The sequence below is a fragment of the Jaculus jaculus genome, chromosome 11 (assembly GCF_020740685.1).
Source record: "Jaculus jaculus isolate mJacJac1 chromosome 11, mJacJac1.mat.Y.cur, whole genome shotgun sequence".
Lineage (NCBI taxonomy): Eukaryota > Metazoa > Chordata > Mammalia > Rodentia > Dipodidae > Jaculus > Jaculus jaculus.
This window is the reverse complement of record NC_059112.1, coordinates 40,098,887-40,116,291: the sequence shown is the minus strand read 5'-3', so window position 1 is coordinate 40,116,291 and position 17,405 is coordinate 40,098,887. Positions and strand designations below refer to the sequence as shown.

At 45.7% G+C, this 17,405-nt stretch overlaps 1 protein-coding gene across 1 annotated transcript in view; it reads right to left on the bottom strand.

Moving 5' to 3' along the window:
- The window catches only part of Ccdc149 (coiled-coil domain containing 149), a 98,389-nt gene that overhangs the window by 14,294 nt on the left and 66,690 nt on the right, over positions 1 to 17,405 (bottom strand). The window contains exons 6-11 of the mRNA XM_045161253.1: positions 16,725 to 16,897; positions 16,015 to 16,087; positions 14,615 to 14,699; positions 11,736 to 11,880; positions 4,951 to 5,027; positions 3,490 to 3,522 (exon numbers count right to left, since the gene is read on the bottom strand). Coding sequence (XP_045017188.1) covers positions 3,490 to 3,522; positions 4,951 to 5,027; positions 11,736 to 11,880; positions 14,615 to 14,699; positions 16,015 to 16,087; positions 16,725 to 16,897 — 586 coding nt within the window. The remainder of the gene's footprint in view (positions 1 to 3,489; positions 3,523 to 4,950; positions 5,028 to 11,735; positions 11,881 to 14,614; positions 14,700 to 16,014; positions 16,088 to 16,724; positions 16,898 to 17,405) is intronic.

The following is a 17,405-nucleotide window of genomic DNA, read 5'->3' as shown; positions in this document are numbered from 1 at the left end:
GTTCCCCCCACAAAATTGTAGGTATATAGCTCAGGACACTACAGGAGACCCTATATGACGTCCAAAGCCAGCACCCTACAGGATGCAAAGATAGGATCTGGAAACATCTTCAGGACTTCTTGGTGATCAGACAGCAGTGCCTGAGGGGACTTCTTTACTTATGTCCATCAAGGAATCACCATCTGTCCACAAGTCAAGATCAGGACTGCATTTTGTGACCCAACTGTCTCTGGAAGCTGGACTGGAAATTGTGTAGCCATCTAGGAGGCTCTGGCCCTACAAACCCTCAGCACTGCCCTCGAGGCCAAAGAATAGGAGGTGGAGGCAAGGATCTGAGCTAGCTGCTACTGAACAACTCAGGCAGCCCAGGGGTTCCTCTCACAGGAGTTCTTTAAGGCATAATAGCTTCTTGGCTTAATCAATCCTGGGATATCCCCAACCCCACAATGGCTCCACAAACATGCAGCAAGATAGCTAGGGAGATGGCTCAGCAAGTAAGAGCACTTGCTGCACAACATGAGGGGCTGGGAGGGCCTGATTTGCCCTGGCTTCAATTCCCTAGGCCCCATGTAAACAGCTGAGCATGGTCACATATAACTGTAACCCCAGGCCTGTGGGGATCAGAGACCAGACACTGACTGGTCAGCCAGTCTGACGACAAACGGCAGCTCTAGGTTCTGTAAGTGACCCCATCTCAAGGAAACGTGAGTGAGTAACAGAGGAAGACATCCAGCATTCTCCTGTGGTCTCCACATGTGAGTGCATGGGATGTGCACAAGTGCGTGCATGCATGCGCATGCACACACACACATGCAAAAAATTGCAGTGAGAAACTTCTGCAAAGAAACCCTGAGCCCTGAACATGCAGTGGAGGAAGACAGAATAGAAGTCACCTTGGTCTGTGCAGGTCATGGCAGGGTGGGGAGAAGACATGCCTCCTCTCAGCAATAGACCAAGGTCTGGTCATTCTCCCCAAGTGTTTGTAGGATTCAAAGCCTTCCTTAGAATCCTCTCAGTTCTGTTGTCTTTCTGAAAGTCCACAGCCAGCTCTGCTCACCGAACTGGGCTCTAATTGGATGGTCTGTAGCGCAGGCTTTCATCTGGGATTTTAGACATAGACGAGGGCGTGTGGCGGGGAGGGAGTCAAATGACTGCCAATGCAGAAGGCCACACGGGCCTACCGTTAAGCTGGCTGCTTGCGTTTCTGCAATATCTGCTGATTCCATACAGCGCCAGAGCCCCATCCCGCCTCTAAAATGTACTAGGTACTTTCAACCCCCTGGTTTTTCTCCCTTAGGCTCATGCCTGGAGTGGAGACAGTTGCAAATGAAAAGCTCAAAGCACCAGCTTGGCTGGAGCCAGATTTCTTTTTATGGCCTTCAGTGTTTCTTTGTATAGCTCGGGCACATCTGGGATGCCAGCCCTCAGAGCCACTGTAAAGGCGGGAGTAGACCAGCAGCGGGGGAGGGGCCTGGCCCTGCGGGGACCTGGCTTCTTTGCAGTAGCCTTGGGGCAGTCAAACAGCCAGCAATAGGCTTGCTTAACCAGATGCTTTCTCTCTGCAGCCTGGGACATTGTCAACTTGTCTGTTTCCCAGCAAAGTCACACAAATTGGCTTCAATTCTAGCAAACACCATCAAGAGCTCTATGGTGGGACTGGCATTGTAGCTCAATTGGTACAGTGCTTGCCTAGTATGCACAATGCCCTAGATTCAGTCTCCAGCACCACACAGGCTGGGCACGGTAGTGAACACCTGTAATGCCAGGGAGCTGGAGGCAGGAGAAGAATCAGGAATTCAAAATCACCCTTGGCTACTGTGGTGGCTTAAATATCCAATGTCCCCCATAGGCTCACGTGTCCAAATACTTTATTCCCAGCTGATGGTGCTGTTTGTGGATCCTTTAGGAGGTGGAGCCTGGCTGGAGTGAGTGCGTGTCACTGGGGATGGGCCCTGACGTTTTCAGCCCTATCCCACTTGGGACTCACTCTCTGTTTCCTGTCTTTTGATGGGATGATGTCACCCTACCTTCCCACACTGATCTGAACTGTAAACCAAATGAAATCCTTTCTCTTCTAGAAGCTGCTAGTGGTTGGGTATTTTGATACAGCTACATAGTGAGTTCAAAGCCGGTGTAGGCTGCATGACACCCTGGTAAAATCAAAACAGCAGCAGCAGAAACAACAACAAAACAAGAACTCGATGTTACTGACCGAGGGAGGGAGAGGAGAGTGCCGTTCTCATAGAAACCAAGTTGGGCCCTTCCACCAACAGCCCAGCACAGTCGGCAGAGATCACTTTGGCTTCTGAATTCCTCCTCTCCAGCCCGCCTCGCTCCACCAGCAGCCCTCGCTGAGGCAACGGCCCTGCTGCGCTCACTCAGAGCTGTGGCCACGCAGCACCCACAGAAGCTCCCGGCACAAGAGTCCAACCTCGACTGGTCTACTTTCCTCTCTGTCTGGGGAGATCAGGCTAGGTCAGGAGAGAGCAAAATGTCCTTCCACGTATCAGCCATGACCAGAAGTGGCTGCCTGACAGGCCAAAGTGGAGAGTCACTTCTGAGAGTCACCTCAGCAAGAAAGAATGGCGTGCTAGAGAAGCAATGCCTGTCACTGTGTGGGAATGGACGTTGTGCATTTGCAATCCTGGAACTTCCTGATGTCATCTGTCCTTTAGGGTGGAACATTCAATGACACCTCCCCTCATCTCCTCACATGCTCATGTGCTGTCATCCACTGAGCCACACAGTGATTTCTGTTCTGTCACTATGTGACAGGGGATTCATCAAGCTGGGCTGCAGATGGGGGGGGGGTCAGGGGCAGACCAAGATGCCCACTACAGCACTGAATTCACAAAGCAGAAGCTCAAAGTAGACACCAGCCCATGGGGGAGCAGATATATCTGAGAAGACGCTGTTCCTTCAGGGCAGCTAGTGAATAAGATGGGGTGGGGAACCCTTTCCAACCACTGGGACTCAGTGCTCACCACTGACAATTTAGCTGCCACTTCAGGAGAGGATGAGAAAGAGGAAGAGGAGGAAGAGGAAAAGAACATTCTGCTTCTGGCACTGCTCTTCAGCAGGTTAAATGGACACAGAAAAGAATGAGAAAGAATGAGCAGAGGGACCGATGTGACTCCCTCCAGGCAATGAAAATGTCCTAACCTGAGGCTACATCTGCACATGCAATTGCCACTGCCCAGATTGTACCCAAGCTGGGGGCATGCCACGACTCCTCATGGGCTCCTACTTTGTATCTATGTGGAGACCAGAGATTAGAACACACATGCTCACAGCATAAAATGCTTCCAGGTGAGGCCCTAAGCTAACTTGACTCAGGAATGCTTGCTTTGGACGAATCAACTTCTTCATTTCACTAGGCTATGCTGGTCGGGAAAGTTCAAAGGAACAGGGATGTGTGGCTCTGCTGTTTACATGCAGGGGTGATAGAATGTATAGTGGTCACAAAAGCGTATTTCAAAAAGAACATACTCCCAAATCCGACCGAAACATTGTAGCTCAGGCCTTCCGCAGCACAAACAAGGAGAGAAACAGGTGTTATTGTAGAATACTTGTGTGAAGTCTCACCTGGGCCAAACACCAGACAGAAAATTCCCCGCACTGATTCACTTATTCAATGTCCATCTTTTTTACATAAATTACAGAAATGAAACAGTGAGAAAATTCACTAAATCATCTTGACAGAAAAAAAAATCAAAACGTTGGTACATGCACAAAAACAGCAATCTGACTGTACACATAAATGACAAATTTGTCCCACTGTGTAGAAAGTCAGTGCTATGAAAGAAAAGCCTTCACAGAGGATGAGGTGGGAACCGCATCAAACAGGCCTTGTGCAAAATGGATCGTCCAAATCCCCAGGCCGGCACTTGCCACTGATTAGTTCTGTGAGGTCTTTTGACATCCAGTTCAAGGAATCTCCATTAAAAAATTCCAATTTTTGAGACACACTTTCAAGCAACCTAAGGCAATGATTCGGATGTACTCTGGAGAGCACAGGAAGCTGTACACCTCCTGTGGCAATTCTCACTCCTCACCCGTACAGGAACGCAGCCCACAGGAGCCTAGCGGACAGGAGACCGCTTCCTCTGCACAGAAAGGGTAAGGGACTAAAAATACCCGGACAGTGTTCCTTCCAGGGAACGAGGAGGCGGTAGAAAATGATAATATAAGTTTCCAAACAGCGTAAAGACGACAGAGAAGAGCTGACGGGGTCTTCTGAAAGGGGTATTTTGCCAGGATAAAGGGAATAAGTATAGCTCATTAAAGTGAAACTTCACTGTTTCCTCACATGGTTTAGCAATGTGGAAAAAAAAAAATCTCAGGAAGTTTTTGTTTTCAAGCTACATGAAAATGGGAAGGGGGAAGGTGGCTGTGAAATACACTTTGGCTGGAACAATCTGCTGCCTCTTTGTTTTGAGTTCTGGTGAGTACACTGAACAAATCTTTGTACATTTTTACATTCCGTTTTAGAACTGATGGCTTAACTGCACAAATCTTTGTAAGATCTTATATTCATTTTTAGGACCGGTGATTAAATGAAAGAAATCTTTGTATATTTTCACATTCATTTTAGGAAGAAGAACCTAGAACAACCTTTATAAGATGCCCACAGATTAAAAATAAAAGAATTAATGACATTTTCATAAGTTAAAAATATATATACAAACAGATGCATGCAACGATGGTTTGAGAACTTAGGTTAGCAAAACCTCAGATGAGAACTTGAACGATGATTGTCTATTTCTGAACCTTCCCTCCTCACATGAAGGTTGCTAAATTAAATCATATGTAAATTATTGAGCAATAATCTCTAAATAAAAAGACACTAAACAAGCTGAGCCTTCCTTGTAAATTATGTGAAAGATCCCTTTTAAAAATAAACAAAACCCATAACAAAAGGGAAAACAATTTTCACGAATTTCTGCATACCTGGAAGACTCCACAAACCAGAAACTTCCAAAGTCCTTAATTTTTTCTCCAGCTCTGCCACCCGATTCCCTAGGATTCTGGAGATGGTGGGGGGAGAAAAAAAAAAAAAACAGATTAATGAGCCACCCATGTGTCCTTAGGCCTGGGAGGTGACTATGGGAAACCCAGCAGTTCTCCAATGGGGAGAAAAAGGGCTCAGATTTAAGACATGTGCTAACAATGGGGCCTGCACATGGGTGCAAACACTAATACCCTACGGGAATACATATGGAGATAGAAAGTAAAGTGAATCGTTGTCATATACATGCTAAAATGTCACTGAGTCCTTGTGACTCCCCTATGAAGCTACACAATTACCATTGCATTGCAAAACATCTTTGGAAATTTCTAGTTGAGAACTGCTTAGGGTTAAGGGTGACAATTACTTCTGAATGCCCCAAGTCATTTCAGAATCTTCATGCTTTGAGAGGTGATCTTAGTTTTAAAAACAGTAAAATGGGTGGACATGCTTGGTGATGTTTCTTCTGAGGTCTTCTTAGACCTGAGCTAGACCCATTGATGTTTGAAGTCTCGACATCCAGAATAGTGCCTAACCCAGAGATATGTTCAAAAAACACTCACAATTAAGTATATGCTTTGCTTTTCTCAAGACTGGTAATATCTATGGAAAAAGTAAAAAAAAAAAAAAAAAAAAAAAAAAAGCATTTCAAAAATGCTTTCAGTGAATTCAGAATATTTTCTATGATGAGCATCCTGAGTCCTTGGGACACTCACGCTCTGGAATGCAGGCTGGGCAAGACCATACTGGGTACTTGGAAGGCAGGCTTGGGAGTCCATGTGCCTGGGTAGACATTGGCGTGGATGTTCTTTCTGGCTGTTCACTCTACACAACATTAAATGTCGCTGGGGAATGATCTGACACTTGTCTAAAATGTCAATCACATTCCAATAGCAGTGGCCTGGGAAGTTGAAAGGCAACCTTTGCTTTTTGTTTTTTTGTTTTAGTTGGGGACTTTCTTGGTATGGATGTGCTAAAACAATGTAGTGATCACCTTAATAGCAAAGATTTCATTCCCTTCAGCAGGATACATGAGAATGGCAGTTATTCTCCTGCCTCTTTACATTGCAGAGCTAGCTGCAGACACCCACATACATACAGAGGCATGAATATGCATATGCCTGCACGTATATATGGCTTGGAATTCCTCCTTATTTTACCTGAATTGACTTGCAGCATCTTCATCTTCCCTCTGAGTGCACAAGGAAGCTCTGGTGTCTCTCTATCTGCTTTTATTCACTTAGGTGCTTAGAGCTTTTCTTGTCCTCTTTCCTGAAGTCTTACAATTCTGTACCATCTTGGACAGATACTCTCAATTCTCGCTCCATTTATTAAGTCTGTTTTGCTTTCATGCCTCTGACCCCTCCACAGACATGGTAGTTCCTAATCTCCTTTCCAATATTTTGCTCAGGCCTCCAGCCAAGCTCCCTTTTCACAGCCAATGGCCTTGGGATGCACCGGCAGCTGTGCTCAAGCACTGGCCGTTTCTGAAGGAGATCGGATCCTGTGTTCATGTTCACACCTGCCTCTTGGAAACACGAGATAAGGCTTCACTCATCTGTGGGTGCTGAGGGATGCGCTCAGGCCAGGTTCAAAGGTGAGGTGGAGAGACTGCTTACATTGCTATTGGTGCCCTTGGATAGCACAGCCATTTCCCTTAGGGACCCCACCCTTGTCAGCAGCAGCTCTTTTCTTGGGTCTGGTATTCACCAGCACTTGACACAGGACTAGAGGCCATGAAAGTACAATGGGGACACTGTGTTGATAGTAACAGTAGCAACAGCACCATCGACCATAATAACTGTGCCATCTCAATACAAACTGCAACTGATTTTACTGAATCCTTAGAATGAGGTGTAGCCATGTTGAACATCTGCGTAGTGTGAGTTACCTCCTTGAACCTGAAAACTCCTATGTGTGTCTTTGACAAAGAGGCCAAAAATGCACACTGGAGAAAAGACAGCATTTTCAACAAAGAGTGCTGGAGAAACTGGATAATCACATGTAGATGAAATACTCTAGACCCTCTGCTCCAAATGGTTCAAGGACCTCAATATAAGACCTAAAACTACTAGAAGCAAAAACAGAGAGAAGACCCCAAGATACAGGTGTACAAAAGACTTTCTGAATGAGATGCCAGTCATCCAGGGAATACCATAAACACTAACCCACTGGGATCTCATGAAACTGAAAAGCTATTGTACACTTAAGCAGACGACTAATGGAGCCAATAGACAGCTTACAGAGTGGGAGAAAATCTTCACCAGCTATGCATCTGAGAGAGGTTTAACATCTAGACTATACAGAGAAATTAAAAAAAAAACTAATCAATAAAAGAAAAATCAATCAACCCATTCAAAAACTGGGGCAAGGAACTGAACAGTGAGTTCTCAAAGGAAGAAATCCAAATGGCTAATGGACATCTAAATAGATGCTCAGTGTCTTTAGCCATCAGGGAAATGCAAATTAAAATGGTTCTGAGATTCCATCTCACCTCTGGCCAGAATGGCTATCATCAAAATATCAAATGACAGGCTGGAGAGATGGCTCAGTGGTCAAGGCATTTACCTATAAAGCCTAATGACCCAGGTTTGATTACCCAGTACCCATATAAAGCCAGATACACAAAGTGCAGCATGTGTCTGCAGTTCATTTGCAGTGGCTAGAGGACCTGGTATGCCTATTCTCCTTGTAAATAAATAAATAAATAAAATATTTTAAAAAATCAAATGACAACAAATTCTGTCAAGGGTGTGAGGAAAGAAGAACTCCCATGCACTCTTAGTGGGAGTACAAACGTGGTCAGCCCTTGTGGAAATCAGTATGGAGGTGCCTTGAATATCTAAAAGTAGATCTACCATTTGACCCAGATATACTAGTATTGGGTACCTACGCTAAAGACTCTTTGCTACTGATATTTGTTCAGCAGTTGGTTGCTGCTCTAGTCATGATACCTAGGAAGTGGAATCAGCCCAGATGCCCATTATCTGATGAAGGAATAATGAAGATGTGGTACATTATCTATACAGTGAATTCTACTCAACAGTAAGAAAAAAAAAGAAATTATAAAATTTGCAAGAAAATGGATGAACCCGGAAAAAATTATATTAAGTGAGGCTACCCAGGCTCAGAAAGTCAAATGCCTCTTTTCCTCTTTCATGTGTGAATCCTAAAATGGAATGGTTGGATTTGTTTACAGTTGCAGTAAGCCTCAGTACCCATTTCAAATGAACTCCAGACACATGCTGCACTGCTTAGGAAGCTAGAATGAGGCCTGGAGAGAGGAGAAGCAGGAAGGGATGAGAGGAGGGATACAGACAGTCAAGTGGAGGGACAGAACACAGGAGGAAGAAGGGCCTGGGGCAGAGGACAAGGTGAAGGGAGGGAGGTGCTAAGGAGGGAGATACACAAAACTGATAATAGAATGAATCATACTACAGAAACATATCTCTTAATTAATTAAAAGATGTAAGTCTTGGGCTGGAGAGATGGCTCAGCTGTTGAGGCACTTGCCTGCAAAGCCTAATGATCCAGGTTCGATTCTCCAGTACCCATGTGAAGCCAGATATACAAAGTGGCATGTTTGGGGTGGCTAGAGCCCCATTCTCTCTGTCTGTCTGTCTTTCCTCTATCTCTCTCTGCTTGCAAATAAATCAAAAAAAATTTTCTTTTAATGTTTGGGCAAAAGCACGCTGCAGGGGTGAAGAAAGCTTTGCCCTAAAGCCATAGGTCAGTTCCAGTGCCGGAACTGGGTTACCTGCCGCAGTGAGCTGTTGGTCTGGAGCAGGGAGGCAGGATTCAAGCTCCCAACACAATGCAGGCCATTATTTACCTACCAGATCTAAGTGGTAAGGCCCTCCAAATAATGTAGGCACTTGGCTACCAACCAGATCTAAATGGTAAGATTCTCATTTGCTGAGGACACTGCAGGCTGTGGCTTTAGGACATCCAGAGACTATGCTCAAACTACAATGGAAGCCTGTTTCCTGCTTGCTAGCTCTCTTAGGGCTGGAAAGTGCTATGCAATCTACTGAGGGATAAAGGTCACCAACAGTGTGAACAATAAGGGGATCCTGCAAGTTACAAAATCAACCAGCCAGCCAAGATGTTCACAGAAGTGCAGTAGTGGCACACAGGCTATGGGGGTAGTCAACTGCACTTAACTGGATGTGAGGCTCATCCAATACTGATACTGAGAACTAAGTCAGAAGCCTATAGCTTGGAAGGTCACAGACCTTAGTGGGAAGCTGCTGCTTTCTTTGGTTAAAAGAAGAAGGTATGCCCATCAAAATGTCTTCTAAATGTCTATGTTTATTCCCTTTGATCCATGCAGCTCTCACTCGTGGCTAGAAAATTTACTTTATACAGATGGCAGTGAGTAATAGGAAGGCCTAAGATCAGAATAACAAGAAAAAAGAAGCCAACTGCCTATCATGATAGGCAAAGACCCATTGTTCAACTAGAAAAGTGGGCTGGAGAGAGATGGTTTAGTGATTAAGGCATTTGCCTGCAAAGCCTAAGGACTCAGGTTTGACTCTCCAGTACCCATGTAAGTCAGATGCACATGTGTCTGGAGTTCATTTGCAAGTGGCTAGAGGCCCTGGCACACCCATTCTCTCTATCTTCCTTTCTGTCTCTCTCTAATAAATAAATAAAATAAAATATTAACAATTTAAAAAGTGATCTAGAACAGTACGTCAGGTTTTTTTTTTTTTTTTTTTTTTTTTTTTTTGGTTTTTTGAGGTAGGGTCTCACTCTAGCCCACGCTGACCTGGAATTCACTATGGTGTCTCAGGATGGCCTTGAACTCACGGCAATCCTCACCTCTGCCTCCCAAGTACTGGGATTAAAGGCGTGCGCCACCACGCCCGGCTATTACTTCAGTTTTGAATGAGTGAGTTTATTAGGGACAAAAGTCAATGAAGAAATGGCCAGTAGTAGATGAAGAAATGAATACTGAGCCAGACACTGAACAAGGCCCAGCAGCAACGGCAGGCAGGGCCCCACTGGCAAGTGGAGGGATCCAATGGCAAGCAGCTAGTAAATAACAGACATCAGACTGGGCACTCACTCACAACACCCAGCAGAAATGACTGGGGGAGGCCTGGTAAAACAGTCAGCTGGAGTTCACATGGATCAAGTCCAGAGAGAACATCCTCTCTTACAGTGAGGCTTCCAGTCAGCAACTCTCACCACAGGCAATGCACAACAGTGAGCCCCACTTGGGTCTCGGGATCTGTGGGGGTGTGGGCAGACAGTCTAAAAAGTGGCTGCTCCTCCAGCCGTTCTCAAGGACACAGTGTTTTTAACCCTTGGTCTGCTATTGCTGCCCTTTCTCCTTGTCACAAGGGCCTCTTGGAGAATATTTTAATAAATAAGCGTACTTGGGTCTGAGATGGGGCTGTCCTCAACCCAGAGCAGCTGCCCAGTGAGCTTAAAGAGCTCACAACAATTAAGTATTAGAATTTATACCACACCTCTCACGAGAGAGCCTACATCTGAGCACGCAGGTGATCTACTTGCCAGCAGAGTCAGGCCAGAATGGAGGACTGGCTAGAAAGGGCTGCCTCCTGCAAGGGACTTCTGGAGAACCCCAACAGATCCCCATCCCTGCTTCCTCGGGAAGCTGCAGTTACCACAGCTGTTTCATTTTGCAGGACCACTGCGTACTTCCGTCAGTAAAAGACCTTGTCGTCCAGGGAGACTGCTCACCTCCCTCGGATGCTCTGCTTTCTAGCACATACATCTTCTTCTGTGGTGTGGTCTTCCCCATACTTCATCATTTCCCGTTTCGATTTTGTTTCTACGATACTTTCAATAATTCTCCTGGTGGCCTCTTTCCTGGGTTTCTCTGCCTTTGCCAGACCTCCACATCTTTGGTCCTGCTCCTTCTGATTCAGAGCCTTCCATTTCTGTTCTTGCTTAGTCTTTGCCCATCGCCACTGTGGTTCTAGGTATGGACAGGACCAGCTGCACAGTGCAAGGCAGAAATGTGAGCCCCTCTTGAAAAAAAAAATAACATGCCTCAAAGATGGAGACGGCACAGCCTCAGACGGAGTGCCATGCCTTCTCAGCATAGGTTATACTCCAGAAAGCTCGTCCTGCTATGACTTCAGTGCTTTCCTGTAGGTTCCAGTGTTGCAAACTTCATCTCCAAGTTTGTATGTAGATAATGGTAATCAGGCTTGGGAGGTGATTAGGCCAAGATGAGACCTGGAGTGTGGGGGCCCCACAATGGCATTAAGGAAGGAGCTAGATCCAGGCTAGCAAGCTTGCTGTGTCTCTCCACTGTGGTACCCTTGTCATGTTCGGATGTGGCAAGAAAAACCTTACTTGATACTGGTGCTTGCTCTTAGACTTTTTGGTCTCTTGAGGTATAAGAAGTAAATTATCTTTTATTTTCTTGTTAGTTTATAAATGCTTAATCCCAGGTATTCAATAATAGAAACCAAAACTGGATCGACATGCGCACCACTCTTGCTCTACTGGTCTTCTCACTGTCCTCCGAACACTTTCAAGTCTGCTCTCTGTTATTCTAACCTACTTTAACTTGCTCCAATTCATAAAGAAAATCAATGTGCCATAAAACCCAAATACAATGTGCTGTTCTGTTTGCTGTTTCTTGTCACCATCTTTTTTCCTCTTAACTTGAAGAGTGATGTACGGTTGGTTCCTGGAATCCTGTCCTGCTTCCTATCCACCCTCAACCCAAGGGCCAGTCACCTACCGGTTGGTTTGCCTCTGGTGCTGAAGGACCATGTTTTTCTCATGAATTGTCTCTAGCAGGGCGGTGGCCAGGGACTTCAGGTCAGAGATGGACTGTGGAGTAGCTGGGAGGCTGCACCCATGATCCTCTGACAGCAGGTCTTGAACTAGGTAGGACAGAGAGTCAACAGCTCAGTGGCAAATTCTTCTGGAATGTGGGACTACAAACCCATGTCAGTTTTTCCTGGATAAAGGGAAGTCCCAACTTTTGAAATGCTATTGTAGTGTATGGAGAGTTGGCCTCAAGGATCAAAAGCAAAACATAATAAAAACCAGCTATGAGTAAGGGATAAGCAGAAAAGGAGCCGCAGTGGGCTGTGACCCGGATTTCTTTCTTGTTGCCTTGCTGGGGAGGGCATCCGGAGCCTTGCACACTCCAGAGAAGTGCTCTGCTCCCACCAAGCGATACCCTCATGTAGCCAAGTACAAGTTTTGTTTTATTTAAAAGTATTTTTTGTTCATTTTTATTTATTTGAGAGTGACACAAAGAGAGAAAGAGGCAGAGAGAGAGAGAGAGAGAGAGAGAGAGAGAGAGAGAGAGAATGGGCATGCCAAGGCCTCCAGCCACTGCAACGAACTCCAGATGCATGCGCCCCTTTGTGCATCTGGCTAAGGTGGGTCCTGGGGAATCAAGCCTCGAACCGGGGTCCTTAGGCTTCACAGGTAAGCGCTTAACTGCTAAGCTATCTCTCCAGCCCCCAAGTACAAGTTTTTAAGAGGAAATATTTTCATTTGCCCAGTATGTTAAGGTACTTTCTTTTTTTAAATTTTTTTTGTTCATTTTTATTTATTTGACAGTGACAGAGAGAGAGAGGGAGAGAATGGGCATGCCAGGGTTTCCAGCCACTGCAAAACAACTCCAGATGCATGTGCCCCCTTGTGCATTTGTCTAAGGTGGGTCCTGGGGAATCGAGCCTTGAACTGGTGTCCTTAGGCTTCACAGGCAAGTGTTTAACTGCTAAGCCATTTCTCCAGCCCTGTTAAGGTACTTTCTAACTAACTCAATGACTCTTAAAACTGAAAGAACAAGGGGCTGGAGAGATGGCAAAGTGGTTAAGGTACTTGCCTACAAAGCCTAAGGACCCAGGTTTGATTCCCCAGGACCCATATAAGCCAGAAGCACAAGGTGGAACATGCATCTGGAGTTTGTTTGTAGTGTCTAGAGGACCTGTTATGAGCATGCTATCTCTCCCTCTCTCTATCTATCTCACTGCTTGCAAAAAAAAAAAAGTAAACAATTTTTTAAAGAAAATTGAAAGAACAAAACAAAACCCCAAACCTGGTATGTTTATTTTTATCTTAAATAGGAAAGTAAGGGCAGACATGTTTAGAACCCTGGCCAACAGTCATACTGCCATGCGAATGACAGTGGCTCTGCCCTGAGCCCCTTGCTTATTACAAAAGTAATGTGTGGCATTAGAAGGGAATGATGAATGGAGAGAAATGCAGGTGACAGGTAGCTGGTATTCCTCTAGACTGTAAAGAAACGCTGTGAATCTCCTTTGAACTTTATTGCTTATGGCTGTATGTAGATAGAAGAGTCACACAATATTTTTACTTCTAAACTGGGAAAAGTGCTACTCTTTTCCCTTAACAATAGTCCACATAAATATTCTCTAAAACTTAAAAGTTAGTGCCAGCTTTAATAGTCCATACTGATATGTAATGATTTATTTAGCCACTGCTGAATATTAATGTAATTTCCAATCATTTAAAAATATAATTAATGCATGAGGAACTTTTCTTGTAGCAAAGAGTTTGGCTATAGCTGATTATTTCTTGCTATGTCAAAGGGCCACAACTGGCTTCTTCTCGGTTTTGATTAGCAATGTCATGAGTGATAAGCTTCTTTCATAGATTTTCTAAAAGGCTTGGGACAGGGTTATAGCTCTCCTGTTTGGTCTGGCTGGCACTTCCTACATCAGGTTCAACACGGGGATCCACATTCTAAGCAGGTTGCTAGGTGTGGTATCCAGGGCTAACTACAGACAGGCTTCTCCACATTTTTATACTTCCTGTGTAAGAACAATTCTAAGATGCTCTCTTCTAGTTTACTGGCAGTGGGAAGAAGTTGCTTGGGAAGGAACCTCAGTGTTTAGGAACACTCAGCACTTTCAAAGCCACTGAAGCTCTGGGTAAGACTCCTGTGTGACAGTGCCTGCTTTGGCCATCAACAGCGCAGCAGTGGGCCGGCTAGCCTGCACGACTTAGGCATATGTGGAGAACTGACTTCTGAATGAAGTGCCAGGCACAGGTTTTCAGTTAGTGATTCTCCCAGACCATTCCTGGAAGATCCTTGTTTTCTCAGTGGTACAGACATGAACAAAGAATGAAATTACAACCAATAAAATCTTCTTTGCAAGAGGCACAGATTCCATGGTGAAATGATCTCAGCTTTTCCACTCGATCATCATGTGCCAGGAGAAAAGTGTTTAAGGAAGTCAAAACACATCCTCGAGATGCTCAGTTGGTGGTCAGGGAAGGAGAGGTGTTCTTGGAAGGAGAGTAAACAGTGCAGGGGACTATGTCTACATGGGTCTGGTCACTGGAAAAGCTCTAGGGCAGTGGTTCTCGGAATAGGGCTTCCAATAACAGCATGGTCTCCTGGAAGCCAGCAGACATGCAGATTCTCAGGTCCCCACCCCAGACCTGCCGAATCAGGAGCTCTGGGAAGGCTGCTGGAAGACTGCTACCTCCAGTGATCCTTATGCAGGTGGAGGCTGAGCATCTACTGCCCTGAAGAACACTTGGCTTCCTGACCCACAAACTCAGTAGCTTGGCTGGCATGTGGACCACAGCTCTGTGTTCCTTAACAAGTCCCACTGGGGCATGAGGTCCTACCTTGCTTTGCAGACAGAACCCCAGTGAGAGCACTGCTGTTTGACTTGCCCTGACCCTTGGAGCTTTTCCGTCTCTCGAGAGCATTCTGCAGCAGCATTGGGAGAAAACAGAAACCACTGTGAGACAAACCAATAAGGATAAACACCTTGTTATGGGAGAGGCACACCCACCATCTGCACACAACACTAACTAGCTCCAAACGAGGCCTGACACATGAGTTCTGTACCCTGATGGCTCATACCAGTCCCATAAAGAGGGTTTTTCTTGTTAGTACATGGAAGAAAGACAGTGATCACAGCCCCCTGCATTTAAAGGTGCACAATGTGTGTACCTAAAGTGAATCAAATCTGAAACAAGAACACTGTGTAATGTGTGAAGAAGTCACTGTCATGAAATCCCTTTGTAATAGACATGAGATGGAGCATATGTTTCCTTTCATGCACCAAAGATTGTATCTGGAAGGATTAGAAAGATGGCCATGACTGACCAGTGATGTCTACCTTAAAGAAGTGTATATATGCTGCTTACATGTCATTCTTAGAATGAACTCTTGAATTCACACTGGTATGTAGCATACAGTCAGTCAGTCAGTGCTTGGTACATAAAACAGAATAAATATTACATGAATGCATCAATACGTTTTTTAAATTATATATTAAAAGCTTAATATTTCTTTGGTTGCACATTTATATATAGATTGGCGTGAAATAAATTATGGCCCCCCCACTGAGCAGAAAGACATGGAGATATCTGAGAACAAAAGCTAATGTCAGCTACCAGGACAATGAGCCAGCTCTCCCAAGCATCCAGTCGGCTGTAAAACTTCACCCTCAGGAAGAGACATCAATCTATTTTCAAAGCCGAGAAGCCCAGGAGAGTTTTCTAATTATAACACTTACAACTAACATCTGCAGAAATAGATATTATCAAACTAATGGAGCTGGAATTAGACTAAATAACAGTGGGGAGAACTCAAACACTGTCCTTCTAGTGTGATGTGCACATTAGCATTTGGGTTGTGATGTCCCTGTCTTTGTTTCTTGATCCCTGGAAACCATTTGCTCATGGATGCCGGTGAGACAAACAGCGTCCAACGACGCACATTCTACGGGAAAAATGGAGAGGTGCCCTAAGTCCATAGGAACCAAGGCGACACAGGGAAAGCATGCGAGTGTTGAAAGTCTCAGGGAAGGAACCTTTTCCAGACTATAGGCACAGAAGGGGGCTCTGGGAAAAGCTGCTCTGGGGGTTGACTTTACTGGCCACCCCCGTTAGGATCTTATGAGGTTCAATCTGGAAAGCAGGCAGCACTGGGATATCTTAGGCACATAAGAGAATGGGAGACAGATGCCCCTTGGCCTCATGGGAGGGAGTTTCCAGCTTAGTCTGGAGAACGCTACCTTGTACTTGGCAATGTTGGATTTCAGGAGGCTGACCTCCTCATGAAGCTGCTTCAATCTCTCCTGAAGGTATCTAGAAGGAAAAAGTACGTTCAGCCAGGATGGGCATGGAGGTGAAAATCAAACAGACCAAGTGGTAAGAGAAAAAGAGGAAAACCATGGGCAGAACCATTTTCACACCCCACCTTCCTCCTAGTCCTGGAGGGAAGCAGCAAGGAAATGTGTGGCTCTGTGACCTTTCTTAAGTGGATACGGTCAAGGTCAAATACGCCTGAAGCACAGACACCCAGCCTTCAAGCAGCCCCCGCAGAGACCCCCTAAGGGATCTCTAACACAGTTTCCACATAATTCTCATTAAGATGATTCCACAGGGGACAAAGCAGGAAGAGGCAACGCCAGGCACAACACGAAGTCAGACTCATCCACAGCCGAGTCTGCCTGAGGGGAAAGGCACAGCTAAGGGAATGTCTGCGCTTACTTTCTTATTCGTTCCCCTCTCCTTGACGGCAATCACTGCTCCGCATGCTCACGGCTCAACCGGGAAAGGAATGGGGAGACAGAGGGGGCATATGTGGGTGTCCAGCACCACTTATATATATGACATTGCTATCGTTTGGAGGCTAGGACTTGCTTTGTACTTGAAGGCAGTCTCAAGTGCTGGCAGGCTGCAGGACTCCCAGCTGCCACTGAGTACCAGAACCAGAACCTGCCTGTTCTCCATGCACAGTGCGTCCACATCGATGATACGGTCCTCGTGTCCACCCAGGATGTGGTTGAGCTCCTGGTTCAGCCTGTCCACTTTGGCCTGGTAGGAAGCCCGCTCCTCCTTAACATCCTGAAGCTCGTCGACGGAGGCCTGCAAGTCATGCTCCAGAGACTCGATCTGAAACCCAAGATTGTCCATACTTATAGAGGCCCTCGGATTGTGGCCTTCCCTGCCAAGATGCAGCCTCCACTTAGTTGGCCGACTTTGAGAGCTGGTATACTGTTAGCAGGCAGTGACCACAAAGAACACAGCATGCTGGGCAAAAGCTGGAGCAAGGGGACACCTTCCTGCTGGACATCTACCATATGGGGTCAGAAGACTCACAGACACCTGGGAAGGTAGGCCTGAGCTCTGATCCCTACAGACTTGAAGAGAACGGAGGCCCTATTCCACTCTTCAGAACCAGTTGGCAAGAGGAGGGCAAAAAAATCCTGGTGTTCATAGATGCTTCTGAAGTAGGGCTTCATGCCCACGAAAGCCTGCCTACAATGCACTGCTTAGCATCTGAGCAGAAACTTGCAAATTAAGGCCATGTGTCATATCATATTTCCTCCCGATCTGTGCTGGGTGGGAAAGGGTCTTGGTGTGCTCAGGGTACAGCCTTGCTGGGGGACAGATTCTCAGA